Source organism: Macaca thibetana, chromosome 11 (genome assembly GCF_024542745.1).
Source record: "Macaca thibetana thibetana isolate TM-01 chromosome 11, ASM2454274v1, whole genome shotgun sequence".
Taxonomy (NCBI): domain Eukaryota; kingdom Metazoa; phylum Chordata; class Mammalia; order Primates; family Cercopithecidae; genus Macaca; species Macaca thibetana.
In genome coordinates, this window is record NC_065588.1 from 43,989,118 (window position 1) to 44,011,346 (window position 22,229).

The 22,229-nt window shown below is 48.5% G+C and overlaps 4 protein-coding genes across 9 annotated transcripts in view; 2 read left to right on the forward strand and 2 right to left on the reverse strand.

Annotated features, from left to right (window-relative positions):
• The window catches only part of SLC48A1 (solute carrier family 48 member 1), a 1,155,028-nt gene that overhangs the window by 1,080,989 nt on the left and 51,810 nt on the right, over positions 1-22,229 (forward strand). The window contains exon 1 of one of the 4 annotated variants that reach the window (XM_050746965.1): positions 5,150-5,153. The exons of the other annotated variants lie outside the window; for them this stretch is intronic. The gene's annotated coding sequence lies outside the window, so the exon portion shown is untranslated. Of the gene's footprint in view, positions 1-5,149; positions 5,154-22,229 lie in introns of those variants that run through there. 4 annotated transcript variants of the gene reach the window in all.
• The window catches only part of RPAP3 (RNA polymerase II associated protein 3), a 71,527-nt gene that overhangs the window by 45,915 nt on the left and 3,383 nt on the right, over positions 1-22,229 (reverse strand). The gene's annotated exons all lie outside the window — the stretch shown is intronic.
• On the reverse strand, positions 1,034-17,090 carry ENDOU (endonuclease, poly(U) specific). Of its 3 annotated transcripts, XM_050746931.1 has the most exons (10): positions 15,676-17,090; positions 11,060-11,182; positions 9,436-9,501; positions 8,824-8,961; positions 8,194-8,365; positions 7,608-7,807; positions 4,567-4,680; positions 3,810-3,916; positions 2,933-3,075; positions 1,034-2,219 (listed from the first exon to the last, which is right to left on the reverse strand). In XM_050746931.1, exons 1-10 carry the CDS (start codon positions 15,728-15,730, stop codon positions 2,102-2,104), a joined length of 1,236 nt encoding a protein of 411 aa, XP_050602888.1. In that variant the 5' UTR covers positions 15,731-17,090; the 3' UTR covers positions 1,034-2,101. The 3 variants fall into 3 exon arrangements, with proteins under 3 accessions (XP_050602888.1, XP_050602886.1, XP_050602887.1); XM_050746929.1 differs by having other exon boundaries at positions 11,060-17,090; XM_050746930.1 differs by lacking the exon at positions 15,676-17,090 and having other exon boundaries at positions 10,323-11,118.
• Positions 6,787-22,229, forward strand: part of TMEM106C (transmembrane protein 106C) — a 259,203-nt gene continuing 243,760 nt past the window's right edge. The window contains exon 1 of the mRNA XM_050746948.1: positions 6,787-6,796. The gene's annotated coding sequence lies outside the window, so the exon portion shown is untranslated. The remainder of the gene's footprint in view (positions 6,797-22,229) is intronic.

Below are 22,229 nucleotides of genomic sequence, written 5' to 3' on the forward strand. Positions count from 1 at the left end.
ATTGAGAAAATGAATATAAAAGGACTACTTAGCACAGCTTGGGACATGGTAACAGCTTAACAAATGTTAGTTCTTACCCTTCTCTCCTGCAAAGCTAAGGCCCAGACCCTGGAATACAGTACTGTCTCCTACATTTCTGTCTTTCTGTCTCCTACTGGACTACCTGGAAGACCTGAAGAGGCCTATGAAGAGCACAAGTACTGGGCACCAGTAGGTGAAGGTTAAGGCTGATAGTAGGGATAGTAAATTGCCTCTCCCAGTATAAAATTAAATCTGTATCATAAGTGAGACAATTATTACTATAAGAAAGACTAGCATGTTATTTCACATTCCTTATCTCACAACAATGGTAATATTATCCCCATTTGACTGGTGAGGAAACAATCTGAATAAGTAAGAAATTTGCTCATATGGCCAGTAAGCAACAGAGCCTGGCTAGGTACCTGGGCAACATGACTTCAGAGCCTGTACCTGTTACCCCTGTGCTCTGCTGACTCACTGTCTTGCCCGTTGACTGTGAACATCCCTGGGAAAGGGCAGGACACAGCCCTGTTTCATCCATCTGCAGTCTATAAACTTGCCAGAGGTATCCCTTCATATCTGACTATTTTCTAGCATTGTGGCTTGAGCAATCTGTTTACAGATAAGAAGTCTTTTTCTGTATCTCTTTAGCATCTCCTCTTCCCCCAGTGTAGTCAACCTCTGCAACCACAGAAGCTACATCCAGAAATGTCCTTATACTCCTGTGTATGTGATCAAGGGAACTGGTTATTGGGGATGGGGACCACCAATCTCCATTTACCCCCTGCCTCACTATCTGTATGCAATGCTCCTTCCACTCTTCATATTACAGAATTCTCTTCCCCTCTTGGCTAGAGAGACTTAGTGAGTCAACAGGGACTTCACCCAGATACCGCATTCTTCAAGCCATTCTGAAAAAACGCTAGAGTAAAAGTATCATTCCCAGCCCTGCTCCAGGGAAAAGGCAGGGAGACAGACAGTGGAGGGAGACCATATACAAAGAAGACACTCATTTCAAGTTTTCTTCCATGACTTTGATTGGAAACTTGAACCTTCTAAACTGTAGTTCACACCCGGCTCTGTGGTACAGCATTTAGTTCTCAGTGGGGTTGGGGGACAAATGCATAATTGAGGTTAAAATAGGGAACCACAGTCTCTCTGGTCTCCTAGAGTTACTCAAATTATGCCTGCTGGATAAGCCTTAAAATAATTATGTTAATGACACCAAGCTGTGGGTTCCTTCTTTTTCTGATGCTGAATCTTCCTCCTATGAGGAGAACTCTTTCAAAAAAAACATTGGGGATCAAAATACAAGTCTGTGGCTGCACTAAATATCCACAAGTGGGAAACATCTTGATGCAGATACTGAGCTGGACACAAAAACACTCAGGCCTGGAGAAGGCCACCCCACCCTCAGCCCATTCACTGCACCAACCTATTACCCTTCTCCATTCAGCATTGGAGTTCTCCCTGACTCTGTTCTGAGAGGATCTAACGCTGGAAAAAACCAAAGGCCCTTGCTTGATTACTGTGGCCTTACTTCTTTGAGGATTGCAACACAGGGCTGAGTTGTAGTTTACAGAGCTGTGTATAATAACAGCCATTATAGTAATCTTGAATTTCTATCAGCTGTTCTTCCTAAGAACAATTGAAAACACTATCAGAGTAAAAATATCAGGGTTTGCCCTTTCACCAACCCCGAAAAGAGGAAAGTGGGGAAACCCCTTCCCTTTACATTAAAGGGAAGCATGAGGCCTGGGGAGGTCAAAGGACTTCTTCCTAGTTCCCCCACACATGAGGGCAGAGAGCTATGGAGGGCTCCTACCTTCTCTGCCTGGACTCTGTTTCTTAGTCTACATTGCCAAAATTCTAGAGGATAAAGGTTTGACTGTTTATCCAATTTTTCTAATTTGTACATTTTATCTCTTTCCCATGTGGGCACTTTGGGATTTAGGAATGCTTCTCATTGCTTTGAGATTTGGTGATCCCTCCCAGTCCTCTCCCTCTTCTCTCTAGTCCGGAGAAGATAGCACTTCAGTCTTGCAAGAGCCCTCATACCCCTTTCTGGCTCAAAGTTCTATTAGGCGGAAGACACTATGTAGGCTGTGGCGATGTGCTTCTTGCCATTCCCGTAGGTGGACTTGTCCCAGGTATATGTCCGGACGGCTAAGGGATATCCTCCCAGGCTTAACTGGCACCTGTGGGGAAAGATCCTGAAATCAGAGGGGCTCCCCACTTCACCCTGCCTCTCCCTGGACTGGAAGGATCAAGCCCAACCTAAGCAGAAGGGCTCCGTTCTGCTTAAACAGCCTGAAAGACAGAGCTGGCACTGCTTTCTTCAGCAGCTGCCTCCAGCTCCCCATGTGCAAGGAGCCATTTCAAAATCTTTGCCTTATTTCTTGTCTTCTTAAAGAATGCTGTTCCTCATCTTTCCCAGAGCAGTATTCCAAAATCCCAGATTCTAGAGGTGAAATCCTCAGAAATTAAATGTTTGCTTAGGGTTTCAGAAGTGGGAGAACTTAATGTGTCCGAATGTTAGAGAACATGAGGCCCCGTGGTTCCTAGTGGTACTTTCTGGGGCTCTACTTCCCCTAAGTAGCCTCAGGGCACAAATAAAGAGGCTGAGAGCCCCAGGACAACTCCATTTCTATTTCATATATTAAGGTCCTATGTAAGATTTCACTTTGAGGGGATGAGGGGAGATAGTTTTGCTGCTAAGATGAAGTTTGGCAGCCACCAAACCAATCCAGAAAGTTAATTGTTCAAGCAAGAGAACTGAGGCCCAAAGCACAGATTTGTCCAAACCCTCTCAGCCTCTTTGTGGCAGAGTCCAAGTCTCTTGACTCTGTGCTGGCTGAGGACAGCCTGCAGCCCCAGCCTGCTCCCCAGGCCTGGCTGGCCCTGTCCTTACACTTTGCCTGGCCTGGCGATGAAGCACAGGGAGTAGAGTGCAAACTCAAACTCAGGGCTGCTGCCGATGAAAGCGGAGCCCACTTCCTTATAGTAGCCGTCCCAGTTGAACTGCATTGCCAGTACGTCGGGGTAAGAATCCCACTGTGGAGGGAAGGGCAGGAAAGGGGGTCTGGTGAGTGCCACAGAGTGGAGTAGAACAGGTGCCCAATGGCAACAGTCAGACAGTGTTTGTTGAGGGTCCATTAGGGGCCTGTGTGAACCTTCCAGGGAGACTGGATTCTTTAAATAGAGGAGCCAGTCTGCCTTGCTAAGGTGTCTGAGCCCACCCAGACCCTCTGCCTGGAGCTGCTAGTGCACATCTACCAGGAAGGCCAAAATCACTATCCATAGGATCCATCTCTGGGTATCAAGGACATCACTATTCCCAATGGCCCTCACACATGGAAGAGAAGGATAGTTTACTACCCCCAAATTATTTTCTGGTACTGGGCAGCAAAGGTTTCTGTCTTATAAAGTGTATGAAGTTTAGCTCAGACTAGCCAGGCTGAAATTTTCAGCCACATTCTAAGGAAGCTGAGGCAGGGAGTAATTGCATATCTTTGTTCTTCCCTCTGAGAATCCTCCCCAGGCTCCAGGCTCCCACCCAAATATGGTGCCTCCTGCCTCCTGTCCCTTGCAGTTAAGCCTTCTCTGTTTGGAAGGGAATTCCAGTGTCCTGGCTGGCTAAACTGGCTGTCCAGCAGGTGAGGACATCATAGTCACAATTGCCTGGGGTTGCCCCATGAGAGTCAGGCTGAGAGACAAGTCTGACTGGAATGCAGAGTGAGAGCAGGACATCTGGGCGCTGACAAGGCTTTTCCAGGTCGTGTACTCACAGGCCCATCGTAGATGTGACTGTAATAGTCAACCAGACCCTCCTTCTCCTCCAGGTAGAAGCGGATCCAGTTATGGAAGCCAGTGACCTTGCCTTTTTTGACCTCACCTATAATAAAGAGTCCAAGATGGATAATCTGGGCTCCTTCCCCACCCTCTCCTCCAATCCCCTTTCTCCACCCCATGCCAAGGCTTCCCCCTTCTCCAGTCTCTGACTTCTAGCTGCTTGGCCCCTTGCTCTGAGCCCCCAGAGTCTCTCACAGTCCTATCTCTCACCTCAGGAAGGCACCCCTTCTGGCTCAAGCCCTTGGGAGAATCCTTCCTTCTGGCGATCCTGATGACCTCTCTCAGCCATTACTCCAGCAGCAAGCCAGGCTTGGTGGGAGTTTTATGGGGTAGAACAGGGGGGAACAGACCATGGCCCTCTTGGGAAGCAGCTGGCCAGGCTCTGGAAGCAAAGGACTGTTCAGAGGTAGGCAAACTTGCTCCCAGACACGTGTCTTGTCCCAGATGTGTCCCCTGGGGAGCCCCAGCATCTGGTCTTCTTTCCCCCTTAGGTACTCCAGAAAAGACTGTTTCTCAGAATGGCTCCTCAGACACCCCCCTCCCCCGGCCATCTGGGTGGGGGAGAATGTATGGGTCCCTCCATGCTAGCTGGCTGGACTGCTGATTAATCCATACCCAGGGCTGCCCTGCTCCTGAGCAAAACCATTCCTCTTCATCCCTCCAACTCTTTCTTTCCAAGAAAAGTGCTCCCACCTGAGAAGACATGTTCAAAGCCACTCGAGTCCCCCTCTTCATTGCCTCTTGAATAGAGCCCAAACCACATGTTCTTCAAGTCATCGATGAACTCTTGTTCTGAGCCATAGCGATCTACAGAGAGGAACACAGAGGGTTTTGGAGAGGGGAGGCAGGGCCAGGTCCTGGGAGCGCTAAACAGAGACCTAAAGAGCTACTTGTTCCACACGTCAAGAAACATGGGGGTTCAATCAACAAATGTGTTCAGCTGTTTATTCAATGATTATCTATGGGATGCCTATTTTGTGCCAGGTCCAGATCTAAAGGCTGAGGATTCAGCTGGGAATAGCAAGGACATAGTCTCTATCTATATTACATTCCAGTGGAGGAGTCAAATAATAAACAAGTAAACAATAAGAAATATGATTTCAAATCGGTGCTATGAAGCAGAGTAGCCCGTAATGACGGCAAAGGGCTGGCACATTGGGGGCAGGAGGCAGGGGGGAGTCTTCTAGAAAGGAAGAACAGAAAGGCCTCTGTGAGAAGGTAGTACTTATCAGAGAGCTGAAGGATAAGGAACTGGCTACACAAAGAAGAAGAACTGGGGGGAAGATTATTCTGTGTAGAGGGAACTGCAAGAGCAAAGGCTCTAGACAGACTTGAGTTTGCTGTTCAAAGAACCAAAAGAAGTCAGTGAGGCTGGAGCAGGAGAGGAGAGTGGTAGGAGAGGAGGTTTGAGAAGCAGCCAGGGGTCAGATCCTTCAAGCCATGGCAAGAAGGTCAGATCTCAGGCAAATAGAAATAAAACAAAAAATATTTTAGATTTACTAATTGTTTTCTGTCCATTTAGTGCCATTTTAAGTGCTTTCAATGTAACACTGAATCCTCACATTGAATCTTCACATAAGGTTGATACTAATTATCCCCAACTTAGAAATGAAGAAACTGAGATAGACAAAGTATGAAACTCATGCAAGATCACAGTTAATGAAAGGTGGAGACAGTGCTTGAGTCTACTCAGTCTAGCTCCAGAGACCAATCTCTTTAACAACTCTATAACTTCTTGGTAGTGTAGAGCCACTGAAGGATTTTAAGCAGGGGAATTGTATGATAGGAGCATTTCAAAGATCACCCTGGCTGTGTATGTTAAAAAGGCAATGGGGTGGTATGAGTGGAAGCAGAGAGAGATTAGTTTTGAGGCTTATGCTTTGTCCATGTAAGAAGTTGATGGGGCTTAGATAGTGGTATTAACTCCGGAGGAGGAGAGAGAAGCAGTAGGCCCAGGACATATTTTGAAGTCGGAGTGATGGACATTACTGATGGAGGAGATGGGAGTAGGGAACTTTGAGGTAAAGAGAACAATTAAATCTAACTACTAGGCTTTTGGCCTGAGCAACCGGATGGGTTATGTTGCCATTTATGAAATGGGGAAGACCCAGAGACGAGCAGGTAAGGAGGAAGAGAGGGGAACCAAAAATTCTTTCTACACTAAGTTCTGTGTGAATATCAGTTAGATAGCTAAGTGGAGTTGTTGAAAAGGCCCTTGGGAAAGTTCAGGGCTGGAGATTTCAATGAGGGAACCATCAAAGATTGACTGTTCACTGCCCACAATTTTGTACGGTGAATACAAAAGAAATACCAGACATATTCCTTCCTTTCAAGGACTTGAAACACATTTGGAAAACAAGACTAAATATACAAAAAATAACAGAGAATGGCTTCACACACTGAATAGCTACCCTTACTGAGCGCGGACTGAGTGCCAGGCTTTCTACTGGGTGCTTTATAAGCAGTCATCCTCAAAAACCCCATTTCAAAGGGAAGCCCCAGAGAGATCAAATAAATTGCCCAGGGTCAAGTCACTAGCAAGTGGCAGAGCCAAGATTTAAACCAAATCTCTCTGACCCAAGGCTATTGTGGACCACACTCCAAACTCTGCAGAGGTGCCGAAAGCCAGAGTGAGCTGGGGCAGGTGCAGCCTTCACAAATGTGGTGGGATATGAACTATTATAGAACTTTAAGGATAAGTGGGATTTGGACAAGGAGAGAGGCGAGGAGAGAGTCAGTAACGGGACAGCCTGGCCTTGGCATCGGAACCCTGAGTTCCAGCCCCAGCTCTGCTTCCAACTCATTTGTGGCCTCAGATAAGTCTAGCCTGTCTGGCCTCCATTTCTCTCATTTGAAAAGCCCTTGCTCAGTCTAGACCTCCAAGATTCTCTTGTGTATTTACTACAAAGAGAACGCCAGGGGGCAGCACAGGATTGCAACTTCTTCATAGAGTCACTCTGTGTCACTGTCACTTTACCTAAAAACAGTGTCACCAACTCTTAAGGGAGGCAGCAGCTCTGAGCCAAGGCACTCTCAGGGACAACGAGGGAAGACCCAGACAGAGCCACCCCTCAGACAAAGCCCAGCTGCCTGGATTTTGGGAAAGGAATCTGCAGAACACTAACAAACACAACCCCATGCCAAGAAGTCCTGCGGCCAAAATCTTTTTTGGTCTGACTCTAATGTATCTCTATCTGGAGGCTTTCCAACCACAACTCTTCCCGATAGGACTTCCCTCTCTGAACCTTTGTTGATTTTCTGATGCTGTTTCCCCAGCCAAAAGCTGGACTCAGCCAACCCGATTCCTGGACTTTAGTGCAGGAGGAGGGAGTAGAGTCAGTGACTCTACCTGTCTGAAACATGGCGCTAACTCCTGGATCGCAGAGGTGACTGAGACGTGCCCTGGGTGGGGTTGGGATGTGAGGGGAGGCTCATGCCCAGCAGAGAACCCTGAGACTGTAGCAAAGGGTGGGCATGCATAAGGCAGTTAACATGAAGTCAAAGGTGGGGTGATTTCCAAGCCAGCCAGCCAGAGGATGTGTCAGCTCCTGGTTGGGTTCCTAACCTCTCCTTGGCTTCCCCCTGGCCTCATCCCTCATCCCTCCCAGATATACACTGACCTCCACAGAGTCCCCAACGCCTCCTCACCTGCCCTCCTAACCTTCCCCTCCCCCACCCGCCTGGCTCCCTTCAGACAGACTCGTGCACCCTGGGGCCTGGGGGTGCTCACTCACTCTGGTGATGGAGGAAGCTGTAGAGCTCCTTCATGACTGCCGTCTTCATGATCTCTCTGAGGAAGGCGTCCTGTTCGGCCAGCTCCTGGGCACTGAAGTGCTCCCCATGACCTGTCGCCCGCTGGTAGTTGTTGAGGAGGTTGATGAAGGCTGCATAGGTGGGCTTGGAGAACAGCTTCTCATTGACATAAGTGAAGAGTCTGGGGGAGGCAGTGGGAAACCCACTGAGAGCCCCAAACACGGGGCAGCAGCCCCTCCAGAGACTTCTAGACAGGCCAGGGGCAGGCAGGCGAGGGCTGGCTTCAGGAGCCGAGGGGGCACTTTGGGTACTCTTGAAAGCCACAGGTCACTTTTCTTCTACCTCATGTTTTGGAAGAGCTGTTCTATCCTCAACCTGGCTAATCACAGAAACCCTCCCAACTGGATATCCACAGTCACTCAAGATGGCTTTGTCTCTAGAGACCTATTTTTTTTTCTGCTCTCCCTTTGATCCTGCCTGACTTGAGGATAAAAGACCTAAGGCATCAAAAGAAGCAAGGATGGGGGCGAGATTTGGGGGGTAGGAAGAGGAACTGCGGGAACTCACGGCTTTGGGCAGCGATCCCTTTGGTCTCTGGTCTCTGACGGGGAGATGCAGTTTTGGCTATTGAGAATGATATCTTCCTTCTGGGCTTTGTTGGTGTCTGCCCTGTAGATCTTCTCAGAGATGCTCTGAATCTCCTCTTTGGTTATGGCATCACTGCTGTGGGAGAAGCCCTCTGGGAGGAATTAGGAGAGGGGTGGCCTCAGAGCCAGAGGGAAGGGGGGGCGGGCAGGAAATTGTCTGTGTGCATCCCCTCCTGGGCACCTTCAAGAAGCCAGCATGGACAGAGGGGAGCCACAGTTGGACACCCTAGTGGTAGACAGGGGCCCAGAGCCTAAAGGACCTGTAAAATCAGCACAGGCATTGCCCACAGAATGTCCCCGGCCCCTTCCCCCTAGGAGGAGTCTCACATTTGGGCATGCATCAGAATCACCTGGAGGCCCTGGTAGACCAGGAAAGTGAGTCCCACCTCCAGAGTTTCTGATTAAGTAGGCCCAGAGTGAAGCCCCAGAGTCTGCATTTCTAACAAGTTCTCAGACATTGCTGTTGCTGCTGGTCCAGGGACCACACATTGAGAACCTGCTCTAGAGTCCTTCTGTCTCTGCAGCTTAGCTAAGGGAGCAGAAGACTAACCGTGGTCACTACACAGGCTCTCAAAATCCTTGCAGCAGTTCCCAAACTCTTGGCAGCGGGCATTGCAGTGACATTGGTGGTGCTTGTCGAAGGCTTCGTAGCAGCGGCCCTGGCAGGAGGTGGGTGCCGAGTACAAGTCTGAGAAGACAGGGGAGGTGTGTCCCGGGCTGACCTCTAGAGGTCGCTCTGAACACCCCGCAGGCCGTCCTTCCCTAGCCTGGCTCTCTTGACTCTGCCCAGCAAAGATCTCCAGGGAAGGAAAACAAACAAGCCTAATTCGTGCACACCCTTCACAGTCAGGAAGTCCTTTCTGATGCCGATCTTTACTTTCTGGCATGCTGTTTTTCTAATCTTCCCATTCTAAAAATAAAATCTCTTCCACTTCCCTCTCCAGGCCTCAGGCTTTCTTTCCTAGCTACCCTGCCCCCATAGCCCCCCCAGGCTGGCTGAGCCCCACCAGGCTTCTTCCTGCCCAGGTTCCCAGAGTCCAGCAAGCCTCTCTCATCTGGCTAAGGCCTGTGCCTGGTGCCACTGCCATGGCCGCCCCTCCTTGTCACCCTCATGTCCCTCCTGCTTTATCTTGAGGGCCCCCCTTTGGGGAGGTAGGCTCACTGCTGGCGAGGGCCTCTTCTGTCTCTTCCTCTGGCTGTGGCAATGGCTCTGACTCTTTGTGGTCCTCTGCAGGTAAATAGAAAAATAAAGTCACCAATAACCTGAGAATTCCCCTGCTGCTTGGTTTCTAGTTCTCTGCTCCCCCAGCCTCAGGGGACAAGCAAGGGCACTGGGTGCAAATCCCAACCAGGGGCTGGGGTCCAAAGGACGGGCACCAAATAATGAGGATGAAAACAGAAAATGGAAGATGTTTCCAATGGAAGACACATTATAGAAAACTTATAAAAAAGGAAAATAATTTCCCCAGGTGACACATCTGGATTGAAAACTCTGATTTTGGTGATGAAAACTCTGATTTAACAAAAGTTGACAGATGGATAGAGCCTTGATGCTGTCCTAATGACAAGGCCCTCACTTAGGAACATCCTGTACCTAGAAAAACTTCTCATCAGAGTTCAGGGTAAATTCTCAGGGCCTCAAGGAATAAGAGCTGTTTCCTGAGATTCCAACTTCCCTTCTTTCTTCGCCCCACTTGGAAATGGCCACAAAGACTGTGTCTAGGGAAAGGGCATGTTCAGAAAAGCACATTCCTATTGCTGCCCCACTCCCTTCACCTGCAAGCTGAGTGATTGTAGCTCAGCTCTGGGCAGAGAAGGGTGGATTTGAGGTTGGTGGTGGTTGTGGCAGGGAGAAATGTTCCTGGGGACTCTGAGTTCCTCTCTTATCACACAGTGGAATAATACCCCCCCAGTCCCCTCCATACACCCAACAAACAATACTGTGACAAAGTGATTCAGAATCTACTAGTGAGTTTACTGAAAAGTTATTACCATCAGAACTACCAGTCAAGTTGTTATTCAGTCAGCAAACATCTTCTGATCACTTACTATGTGTCAGGCTGTGTTCTAAGTGCTGGCAATCCATGCACTCTGACTCCCAGTTGTGAAAACATGCTCACTGGAGCCACGTTAGGTAATGATGTCACAAAGCAGAAGATCATTAATCTGGGAGTTGACAACATTGGAAGCACCTAAACAATTTGATTATTCATACATTATTTTTTTCAAGTATTCATTTAAAACTATGCAGTTAAAGGTGGCGCATGTCCTGTTCTAATTGGTGGGCTGGAAATGACGGTATGGAGATGTTGTGCCATGTGGTCCCTTCACTAGAGGAAGAGTGGTATGAATCGTGTCCGTCACTGTGATGACACCATGCAGTCTTCCTGGCGGTACACGAGTTGTGAGAGTTTGCTACCATTTTTACATTTTTGTGATTTAAAGTGTTGAATGACAATTAGTAATGTCATACATACTAAAATATTATTTTTATCATTTTACCCTTTTTTAGAATTTGGTACTTAAACTTTCAAGATATTGTTAATACTGGTAGTTCAGACAGAATTCTAGGTAAATGACATCTACTGTATTTTAAGTTGGGGGCATCCTAGAAAACCTGAGAAAAGTGGTGGCCAAAGTCCTGACCCTGCCTCTGTCTCTCGGTGCTTTCTGTCCAGATCCTTAGAGCCCCTGTCAGCTCTGAACGCTGCTCTGGCCTGCTGGACACCCAGGCCAATGGCCCCTTAGACAGGCTGGACGTGCCTTCGTCTCACAAGGAGGCTCACCAGTACACAGATGTTCGTAGTCTTCGCAGCAGTTCCCATGCCGGAGACACCGGCGGTCACACTGGCAGGCAGCGTCCCGGTTAAATTTCTCATTACATCGAGATGCACAGGATTCCATTTTTCCTATAGTCAGTAAAGGTCACAAACTCAGCTCTATGGAGACCCTGTTCTCCTCCCCAAGGTGCCTCCTACAGGAGGGTTCACAGATCAGGACAGGAGTGTACCTGGCAGGGAAGGGCATTACTCTCTGCAAGGGAGAAGTACATCCACAGCCTCCCGTGCACAACATAAGCCTCCTCCCCACCGCCCAACACCCACCAAATATTTCAAGGCTCATCAAAGAGACCAGGATTACAAACCCAAATAGGCATTTGGGTTAGGCCCAGAACATAAACAAGTAAAGAAGCAGGGTCTGAGGCAGTAGGAAGAAATGGAGACCGTGACAAGCTTGAGAGCAATGCTCCATCTGAAATTCGCAGCTGATGCTCAGCTCCAGCTGATTGTTGCCATGTTGGGATGTGGGCTCAGTGTTGCCAGAGCTCCCATTTTTTTTTCCAAGATAAATCTTCATTTTGATGTGAAATTTTCCAACCATGTAAAACTTTAAGCACACCAAAGAAATAGGTCTGTGAACTGGGTGTGGCCCACAGGCCCCATTCACCTATCATGTAGATGCTGTCCCAGGGATGTCCCCTGCCCTCTGACCTTCCCCGGGCTCTTATCCCATCCCTGTTATGTTCTTTGCTTCTTTGCTCTTCTCTCCCCTTCATCTGTCTTCTCTGTACCCTCTTTCCCCCTGTGTCACATCTTTCTGTTCTTTCCCATCTTTGGAGTACATTCAGATTAATTTATGCTCAGGGTGGGGAATGAGGTGGGTACGGGTGAGAATTGGGCTCTGGCCTAGCATTCTATTGTGTAACCACAGACCACATCCCCCACTGCAGCCAAATGGTTTGCAGAAGCAAGGTTTTGGTCACAAGGGACGTAAGACAAGACATTTTGAAGGAACAGTGGAAACCCACTATCCACTCTGGGCTTTAAGGGTGATAAGAGTCTTTGTTCGATTTGAGGTTCCTGAGGTTTGGATTTCACGAACGCTGGCTTCAGAGGTCATACTGTGGGTTACCGAGAATGTCAAGATCAGAGTCAGAGTTACCATCGGCATCAGAATTTGTATCAGTGAGGAAACTGAAACCTAATTTGGACGAGTGTTGGGGTTAGTTAGGTTAAGAACTACAGTTAGGATTTGGGCTTGAGTTAAATTAGTTGATAAATTAACAATTTTGTATTGATATTTGGGTAAGGAACAGGAATAGACTTAAGATGACATTCGGGGTTGAGGAATGTGTCAGGATGAGAAAAGATGAATAATCCCTGTTTTGTTTGGGGGCTTGGTTCTGGTTATGATTCAACACAGGTATAGTATTTTAATTTAAGCCTGGAGTGGTTAGAGCTCAAATATTAGAGGTTGGGTTTAGTTACCAGTCCCTAGTATTGGATTCTGGGATTAGGGTTGATACTGTGTCTAATGAGGGACGGCATAGCAGAGAGGTTAAGAACCTAGACTCTGGCGCCAAACTGCTTGAGGCTGGAATTCTGGTTCCACTGCTTTCTAGCTATGTGATCTTGGGCAAGTTATTTAAACTTCTGTGCCTTGGTTTTCTTATCTGTAAGAGTGGGATGATAATGGAGCCTATCTCATAGAATATTTATAAGAATTAAATGAGTTAATATGTGTAAAGCACTTAGGACAGCAAGTGACACATAGTAGTACTATAGAAGTATTTGTCAGGTGAATAAATGGTGGCAATTTTTCATGCCCATCTTCCAAGTGACAAGTGTTCAGACTGGGTGGAGAAGTCTTCCCTGTGTGGTGGCCCTATTGACACACTTAATCTAGCTGACACTCTCCCAGGGTTTCAACAGGGCCATCCCTTGGGCTGGGTTGTCAGCACATCTGTGTTGCTGGTTTCCCGGCTGACTTCATCACTACAGGTCTGTATTCTTTATATCAGAGAGGCATCGGGTCAAGGTTAACCCAGGTCTTCAGACAACTTCGCATTGTCAGGCCTCCAAGGTGGCCAGGAAGGCAGGTTTCCAGTTCCTAAAAGAGACCAGGCCCAAGGCCACTTGTTCCTTCAGGCCCACAGGAACTCCTCTTGAATGTTAAATGATGCTCCCTTGGAGCCTGAATGCAAAGATCTTAAGGAGAAATTTTCAGCCCATCAGCTCCCTACTCAGTCAGCCTGGCAGTACACCCAGAATCCAAAGGGAGAGAATTCAGGCAAATCAGGGCAATGTTTTTAATGGGCCAAATCAGCAGAGTCCAGGGAAAGAATTCACTTCATTCCAGCAGCTGGCACCAGTTGAGAAGGGTTGCAAGCGAGCAGTCAGCTGGACGTGCAGGAGAGCACCCCCGCCGGCCCAAGCTGAGTGGGCTTTTTCATCTCTGCTCAAAAACTTTGTCTCCAGCAAGAGCCCCATGCCAGCACTTTCTCACATTTCTCTGTGCACTTGGTCTGCTCCAAGGTGACCTTGGGATTTGACAGTGGAGGGCAGGGGTGGGAGGAACTTTTCCTCACAGGCACTTTGCCGTGACGTTCTGGGGACACTCTGATGAGTAACTAGTCACCCTAACTCACTCTAGCACCCCCACACTGTGCCATTGACACCAATACTCTTGAGTAAGCCTTGCTCCCCAAGCCAGGTGCCTGAATCACTGCTCTAGTAACCTGTGCCTCTTGTTCCTCTGCCTCACCTCTCTGACTCTCTGCCTTTCTTCATTTGAGTCTTTCCTCTCTTGGGTTCAGATTCTTCCTCCATTCCCTATGAAATGCTCAATTTCTCTGTACTTTCTAAGACTTCAATATGCCAGAACAGCCACTCCCTATCCATAGGCCATCAAGAAAGCTTGGTCCCAAGCCTGGGTGGACACAGTGTCCCTGTACACTGGCGCTCAGCCCCTCTGATGACTGGGACATTCTACATGTCTGTACCTCTCAGAAGGCCCCAGATGCTGTTTCCATGGAGACCTAGTCAACCAAGAAGCCTCACCCCTTGGACTAGCTTCCTGCCTCCATTCACAACCAAAAAAATCAACCAAGGTTCTCCACAGACATCCAGCTCATAAAGGAGGACCTGAGGCTGTCAATGATTCCCTGTGTGATTCATATTCTTGCCTCTCAGTTCTGAGATGTTGGGATAGTATCAACAAGTGCAGAGCCTCTTCTCTGCCACCATAGGAGGCCTCACACACTTGACCTCACTTCCCATCCATCCCACAGACGAAGCAGATACTGCCCTCTGACCCAGCAGCAAGAGCTCCACCTGCACTTCTAAAGCTACTGCTACCTCTGCCCTCAGGGATGTCCTCCCAGGGACCAAATGTCCAGAGTTGCTCTCCTTTCCTAAGGCTGGGATATGCCAAGACTGCTGGCCACCCCTCCACATTAAGCACCCCCAGGTTCCACCTTCCTTCCCACCAACAGGGCTGAGGCCGGTGGCTCCCAGGCCCACCCTCATGCTCTCCCACTCCCTCTCCACCAGTAGGGCCCAGGCAGAGCTGGTTCCTGGTAAGGCACACTATCTCATCCACAGTTGAGAGGCACAACTTCTTCTTCCAAGGGTTTTCCATTTAAAAATCCCATTAGGGGTCTCCTTTCCACAACCCCATTGGAAATGACCCCAAGTGGAATTTGTCCCAAGAATATTTATAGTCATAATCATAGCGAATTTCCAATTCACTGAGATCTCACTTTGCACCAGGTGCTTCTCATACATTATCTCATTTAATCCTTTCCACAGTCCCATACAGGAGTAACCCAGTGGAAAGATTCTTTCTCCTGTGGGCAGAGGAGGATTCTCCCTACACTCTTCAGCTCAGCCCCTCCCTTGGCAGTCCTTCCCACCCACCCACTAGCTACCAATTAACACATCAGCACCAGCATTTTGCACAGTTACTAAACAAGAACATGGTCCTGTTCCTCTGCCAGTCCCATCCCCTGAACCTCTTATAACTGTGGGCCAGGTCCCTTCTCTATTCTTTAATTCCCCTAACACTGCAACAGAGATCCATTCCTCTGACCCCTGTACAGCCCCAGATAGGACGTGGCCCACCTCCTGGTTAAGGATCCTTCCAGTTTCCTCCTAAGCCTGCCCACCTCCTAAGGCACTACACAAAGTAAGATCACACCCTAGACAACCTCACCTGCCACCGGGCAGTGGAAGGAGTGACCAAGGGCAGCCAGGCCACTAGACCCCATGGAACCCATCCCTAGCTTTATACCATACAGTGGCCCCAGACAACAAAATCTTGGGGAGATCAAAAGTCAGGCTGGACTAAGGGATGTTTGGGGCTGATCCTCCAAGGTGTCAAGAAGGGACTTCCATGAAATCAGACCATCAGCCCTACAACTCTCTCCACATAGTCCAATCCATTCCAGGAACAACACCTGCACCCTCAGACAAGGACAACCCAAAAGAGTTCTGTGGGTTTAGAACAGAGCTTACCCTCCCTTGTCCCATAGCCCTGCCCTCTACCAGTTCCCCAATTCTCTGCTTCTTTAGGCAAGATCCCGCCCTGCCAGCAATCCCATGCCCGCCAGATAGTGACTTACCAGCCCAGGCCAGGCTGCACAGCACGGCCAATACCAGGGGGATGCAGGCCCTCATGGTGCCCAGCTGGAGGCCAAAAAGGGAGTGGCTGTTGTACTTTCACTAGAGTCAGATGAATGTCACAGCTCTCAAATGAGCCTTATTCCTCAAGCTGATCCTTTTAAAGACACCAGGACTTGTAGAGCTGGTGTCTCCAGATCCTTTCAGGAAGAAAAATGGAAGGGAGGGACCCTAGATGGATAGGAGGTGGGGCCCTACAGCTGTTTGAAGCCTGAGGGAAGGTGACTAAGCAGGTAGGTAATGCCAGATGTTGAGAACAGGTAATGCTAGCTGTTTGCAGCTTTAAAAATAGGTCATGCAGGCAGGCACACCAAAATGGCTCCAGTTGGGGGGGTTCTTTGTCCAAATTAGGGACACCCATGGGCTGATCTCTGGGTGATCCCCACCAAACAGACACCTACTTCCAAGTCTCAGACCTGACTTTTCAAGGGGCCACAGGTTGGATTCATCTTCAAATTCCTGATGCTTAGCATGACACTGGCACACAGTAAGGTGATTGGTCCAAGTTTGACAAGCAGTTTAAGTGCCCAAGCAAGGGTTGGGGTCATTGGACAGAGACATATAGGATGTGTCTGTCAGAACCAGGGCTATTCTTATTACCACCAAGCCCAGCATAGCTAAATCAGCCACATGTAGCTGCGCATGGCTAAATCACCCTAAAATATTATGCAAATGACTCTTACTGAGTCAGCCTCTGGGGTTTAAATGTTTCAGAGTCCTTATGAGGCAGGGGAGGGGCAAGAGGCCTCTTAAAGGCAACTGAAGGCCCACTCTTCTTCCCCTGGGAGCCCAGGGTTTCGCTCCCTTCACCCCCACTTACACTCCTCTCCTCTAGAACTCCTCCCCAGTGAGGTTCTTTTGTTTCCAAGTCCAAAAGAAGAGGAACAGCTCCCCGTGACTGTCAAGTTTTCCACGATAATAAAGGTAAAATCTGCAAAGTATGATGCCCTTGCCAGAAAGAGCACTGCATGGGGATTCTCAACCCTCTCAGAAAAGAAAATATCATATACAAAGGCAAAACTGGTGAACAGTGGAGGCCACTCTATCAGTGATTTTTTTCTGGAGGTTGGGAGTGGAGCACGTCTTCATCCAGTGTGCTTTAACAGGAGAATTTTCTTCCTCTCGCTGGTCTTCAGCTTTCTCATCTGAAATGATGGGGTTGGATCTGACAATCCCTTCCAGGTTATCAGATTTTAATCTCGAGGTTTCCTGCCCACGCGCCAGGTTGAACAGTTGCTGGTGGGTTTAAGAGAATCCCCCAACCTGTTGCTGTGTAGAGAGGAGTCCAAACATAGGGACTCAGGGGTAGAGAGAAGGACAAGCCTAGGGCAAGCAACCTTTGCAAGGGCTCACACCGTAAGTGCTATATATATGTATATATATATATATATTTTTTTTTTTTTTTTTTTTCAGATGGAATCTGTCGCCCAGGCTGGAGTGCAGTAGTGTGATCTCGGCTCACTGCAACCTCCATCTCCTGGGCTCAAGCAATTCTCATGCCTCAGCCTCCCAAGTAGCTGGGATTATAGGCATGCACCACCACACCTGGCTAACTTTTGTATTTTTAGTAGAGACTGTGTTGGCCAGCCTGATCTCGAACTCTTGACCTCAGGTGATCCACCCACCTTGGCCTCCCAAAGTGCTGGGATTACAGGTGTGAGCCACTGCATCTGGCCCGGAAGCACAACTAAAGAGTGAGCCTGGCCCTTCTCTCCCAGAAGGAAGCTGGTTATAGGGAGTAAGAGCAGAAATGGCTGCTTCATTTGCATAAGTTTCATTTACACAACCTAAAAGCAGGCTGCAGAGTCACTGCCCATCAGAATCCTCATCCTCCCTGGATAGGCACCACATAAACATATCTCTGACTCCTGTTGTTTAGGGGACAAAGGAGTGTGTCACTGGCTGGTCTGGGAAGGGATGATACCTCAGAATTTGGGATTGAATGGTCTGTCCCTTCCAAGTGTCCAGCTGGGTGGACCCTAACTGAAGCCAAAGCTGTCAGAGTGGAGTGCAGCCTGGCTAGGTTCTCCTGGTGTCCAGCTGAACTGGCTATGGGATGGTGTTTTGAGGGCAGGAGCTCTTTCCCCCATTAGTGGAATTTTAGGTCAGGAGCAAGGATGGGAGCTGGGAAGACAGTTTAGGCTGACTCCATAGAGCCAGATGGTTCATCTGAGGACCGAAGTGTTTAAAACTGCATCCTTCAACAAGAATAACAGCCTTAACAACCACCAGCAACATTCAATGAGCACTTACCACGTGTGTTATCATATGTGTTATCTCATTGATTCTCACTACAACCTTAATAGGTATTATTGCTGTCCTCATTTTACAGATGAAGAAACTGAGGCACAGAAAGGCTAGGAGACGTGCCCAGAAGCATACAATCATTAAGTTATGCAGCTGTGCCTCAACCCAGATCCATCTGACCAGGGGCCATTCTCATAAGCACTGTTGCTCCATTGCCCCACAACATCACACTTTCAACCACCACTTAATCATGTGTGGTTACTGTACAAAGCAGTCTAGATTTAAATTCACTGGAATTAAAGGGACCTCAATTGTCATCTAGTTCCACTTCTCATAGGATGTTGCAACTCCCTAAACAACCCTAAGTGCTTGTCTTGCCTCTCCTTCAATGCCTCTGGTGCTGAGGGTTGAGGGGTGGGGAATCGGGATATGCCTTCTCACGGCTGCTCATGCTCCCTCTTCGCAGATCAGATTCCCAAACCCCAGATTTTATAACCAAAGACATGCTGACGAAGGCAGAAAAAATCCATTAAGTCAATAAATGAAAATATATCCATATATATTCATGCAAAGATGCCTCATAAACTTAGATGTCCATATATGTGTATATACACACACAGAGAGAGATACATTAAGATAGATTTCAGACAGCTTTCTCTTCCCTGCTAGCCTGTTCTGGACCAAGAACTCTGCTGCTCCTCTTTCTTAGTACCCCATGCCATTAGGTACTCACATGGGCTTTCCATCCTTGCAGACTTCCCAAGAAGCCACAGTGGGACCAGCCAGCAAGTTGGGAATCGCAGTAGGCTGGGTCCTGGAGAGCTGGGGTAGGGACAGAGTGGAGGGAGAAGCATGGTAGATGGTGTCTCGATGATGAGAATAGCAACAGAGATGGTGCAGTTGTGGCCTCTGTGAAGGCTTGGAGAGTGAGGAAGAGGGTGAGGCTGCTTGGGCAAGGATTTGGGAGGCACTCAGCTGTCGGAGATGTAGAGAGTGGGAATTCCATCAGCTAAATATTTATCGAGTGCTCACCACATGCCAGGGGCTATGCTGTTATTGGACTGGCAGGGTTCAGGCCAGGCTGAAAAACTCTTCCTGGAACTGATTGGTTTCTGGTGGGACAAAGGCCAGCTAAGCCCCAGCATTAGGCCATTGTTTGAAGTAGGCCTCATTCATCTCTGGGCTACCACAGGTATTCTGGGGTCTATCAGGATCAACAGGCCATGAGAGAGACTACCCAGAGGACAACTAAAAGGGACACCTGCCCAGGCCAGCCTATTCTACCATCCTCGCCCTCCTGCAAAACCAAGGTCACATCATTTCAGCAGAGGACCTGAGTGCAGAAGGACCCTGCAGCTGGCCCATCACAGGCAAGGCCCAGACTCACCTCCCAAAGGGACCCTGGCACCTGAAGATGCCGATTCTCCCTGGGAGTGCTGCCCTGGCCCACAGGATAGAAGCGCAGGATGGTCACCCATGTCTGATCTTACTGAATGTGTCTTAGAAGCAGCTCCGTGTGTGATTTCTTTCCCACATTGGTTAGCATGGTGCATACCACGTTTGTGTTCCCAGGCTTTTGTTTAAGTTTGTGGGCAGCCCTGACATCAGCATCACACTCACTGCCTGGGCTGGGCATATCCGTCAGACCTCCCAGCTAGGCCCACTCATCACATAGTCCCATGCTGCGCTTCTAGTTCTGCCAGCCACACCCCATGCTGGTCCTCAGCCTGGAACACCCTCCTCCACCCTCCCTGCTCAGCTTCCAGCTCCTACTCATCCTCCAGCCCCCGGGGCAAATTCACTCTTCCACAAAGCCTGACCTCCTCTCTCCAGCCCACAGGATCTCTCCTGCCTATGAACTCGGTTGTGCATATTTGTTCTGTGTGCCTTTGACACAGCACAGTCATCTCTGACCATCAGTTGCTGCCAATGGTGTCAGTTAACCCCTGCACTGCCATTTAACTTTTCCTCTGAAGTTCTTTGAGAAGGGGACCCTGCCTCATGGATCCTTTATATTGCCATCCAATGTGTGTTAGAATCTAACAGTTAGATAATTATCAACCTGTGCCTGGGACCTGCAATGACTCAATATGAAAATGAATCAGGGCACTGGTCAGCCTTCCAGCCCCACTTGTTATTAAAGACTCAGTGAAGATGGTTAGCAAAGCAGAGGACAGCAAATGGATCTCTGGCAGCTGTAAAGCTCCAGAGTTTATCCAAAGGGGGACTGTGGGGTCTAGAGACTCATCTCGAAGTTGCGTTTTCGTAACAAATACACTGGGGGTTTTTTTGTTTTTTGTTTTTTGTTTTTTAGCTATATTGTATATTTGTTGGGGCCTAATGGAAATTTAGGAGGCCCTAAACCCCCAAGCCACCCTTGGCACCACCCCTACAAGGGGCAGCCACCACAGGGATTGGATAGTTCCAGCAGTTTCTGAATCCACGATGTCACAGAGTTCTCAGCTGTATCCTGCTTTTTTAGGATCCCAAAGGAACCACCTGCCTACACTCTGCCAGCTGTGCTAATGTTTGTTTTACACTGCCCAGTAACGATTAGAAAATTACTATTGCATGTCCTCAAACTCCAGTGGCTTTAAAGAGCATGTAGAGGCACAATGAGAACAAAGAGAGGTGGACAAGACAGGCATACAGCGATAAGGAGGCTCAGAGAGACAGCGAGGGAGTGAGTAAGGGCAAGATCAAAGGAGACACAGGCCCGAGGCCAACCCACAGCTGGCCGCTGGCATGAGGAACATGGGCTGCCTCTCGCCCCAGGTATGTTGGCGCAGCTGGGCTGTTCTGGCCTGAAAGACGATGACGGGACAACAGGACTGGCAGGAGCAGTTCCTGACCCATGATTTGAAATCTACAATCTATCAAAATTACCATAATTATTGTGCTAAGGTAGTTGGGTTATGGGAAATTCCCCCTTTCTCATCATTCCTTCATTCACCTGACAAATAGCACTTGAGTGCGACTCTGTGCCAGACACTGTGATAAGCAAAGTGGATAAAGAGTGAGCAGCTCAGCAGCTGGAGGGAAAGAAAGACATAAAGAGCATCTACAGCCAGATCTGGGCAGCAGGACACAAAGCTCAGACTGTTGATTCTAAAGCCAAGCTGCCTGGGTTTGAATCCCAATTCTGACACTCACCAGCTGTACAACCCTGGGTAAGTTCCCTCACCCCTCTGTGCCTCAATTTCCCCGGTAGATCTAAAATAGAACAAGTAAGAGTACCTTAGAGGGCAATGGTGAGGATAGAATAAGTTAATACTTGCAAAGGTTTTAGAACAGTGCCTAATACATAAGACCAGATGTTTGTTTAAAAAAAAAAGAGGGGGGCCACAAAGGGTGTAATTTAGATAGGATGGTTAGGAAAGGCCTGAAAAATGAATATTAACAATGTTTTGTGCCTGGGCACAGTGGCTCACACTTGTAATCCCAGCACTTTGGGAGGCTGAGGCAGGCAGATCACCTGAGGTCAGGACTTCGAGACCTGCCAGGCCAACATGGTAAAAACCCGTCTCTACTAAAAATACAAAAATAGCCGGGCGTGATGATGCACATCTGTAATCCCAGCTACTCAGGAGGCTGAGACAGGAGAATTGCTGGAACCTGGGAGGTAGAGGCTGCAGTCAGCCAAGATCTCACCACTGCACTCCAGCCTGGGCAACAGAACAGGACTCTGTCTCAAAGAAATAAAAATTAAAAATACAAATAAAAATGTTCTGGGCCAGGGGCGGTGGCTCACACCCATAATCCTAGCACTTTGGGAGGCCAAGGCAGGCAGATCACAAGGTCAGGAGGTTGAGACCATCCTGGCTAACATGGTGAAACCCCATCTACTAAAAATACAAAAAACTAGCCGGGCGTGGTGGCAGGTACCTGTAGTCCCAGCTACTCGGGAGGCTGAGGCAGGAGAATGGCGTGAACCCAGGAGGTGGAGCTTGCAGTGAGCCGAGATTGTACCACTGCACTCCAGCCTGGGCTACAGAGCGAGACTCCATCTCAAAAAAAAAAAAAAAAGTTCTGAAAATGACAATAGTGAGAAGGTGGCAGTTTCTCTAATCTACAGTCTCTATGATGTAATATTTATTTTATAATTCCAAAGATATATTTTCATTTAAAACATGTGCACCCTCAGTATTTTCAAGTCTTGGGGATGGCCCTTTGATGAGTCGCACCATCTAACTCACCTGGTTTGGTGCCAAAAGGAACCACCCGTTTTCTGGGGCTGTGTCCTGCAGCC

Bases quoted from the DNA above. Each gene is read 5' to 3' on its own strand.
- ENDOU (XM_050746931.1), bottom strand. From the start codon at position 15,730: ATGAGGGCCTGCATCCCCCTGGTATTGGCCGTGCTGTGCAGCCTGGCC. The intron at 11,183-15,675 runs GTAAGTCACTAT...TACTGACTATAG, and splicing joins GTGCAGCCTGGCCTGGGCTG to GAAAAATGGAATCCTGTGCA. The intron at 2,220-2,932 runs GTAAGGACAGGG...CTTTCCCCACAG, and splicing joins ATCGCCAGGCCAGGCAAAGT to GTGCCAGTTAAGCCTGGGAG.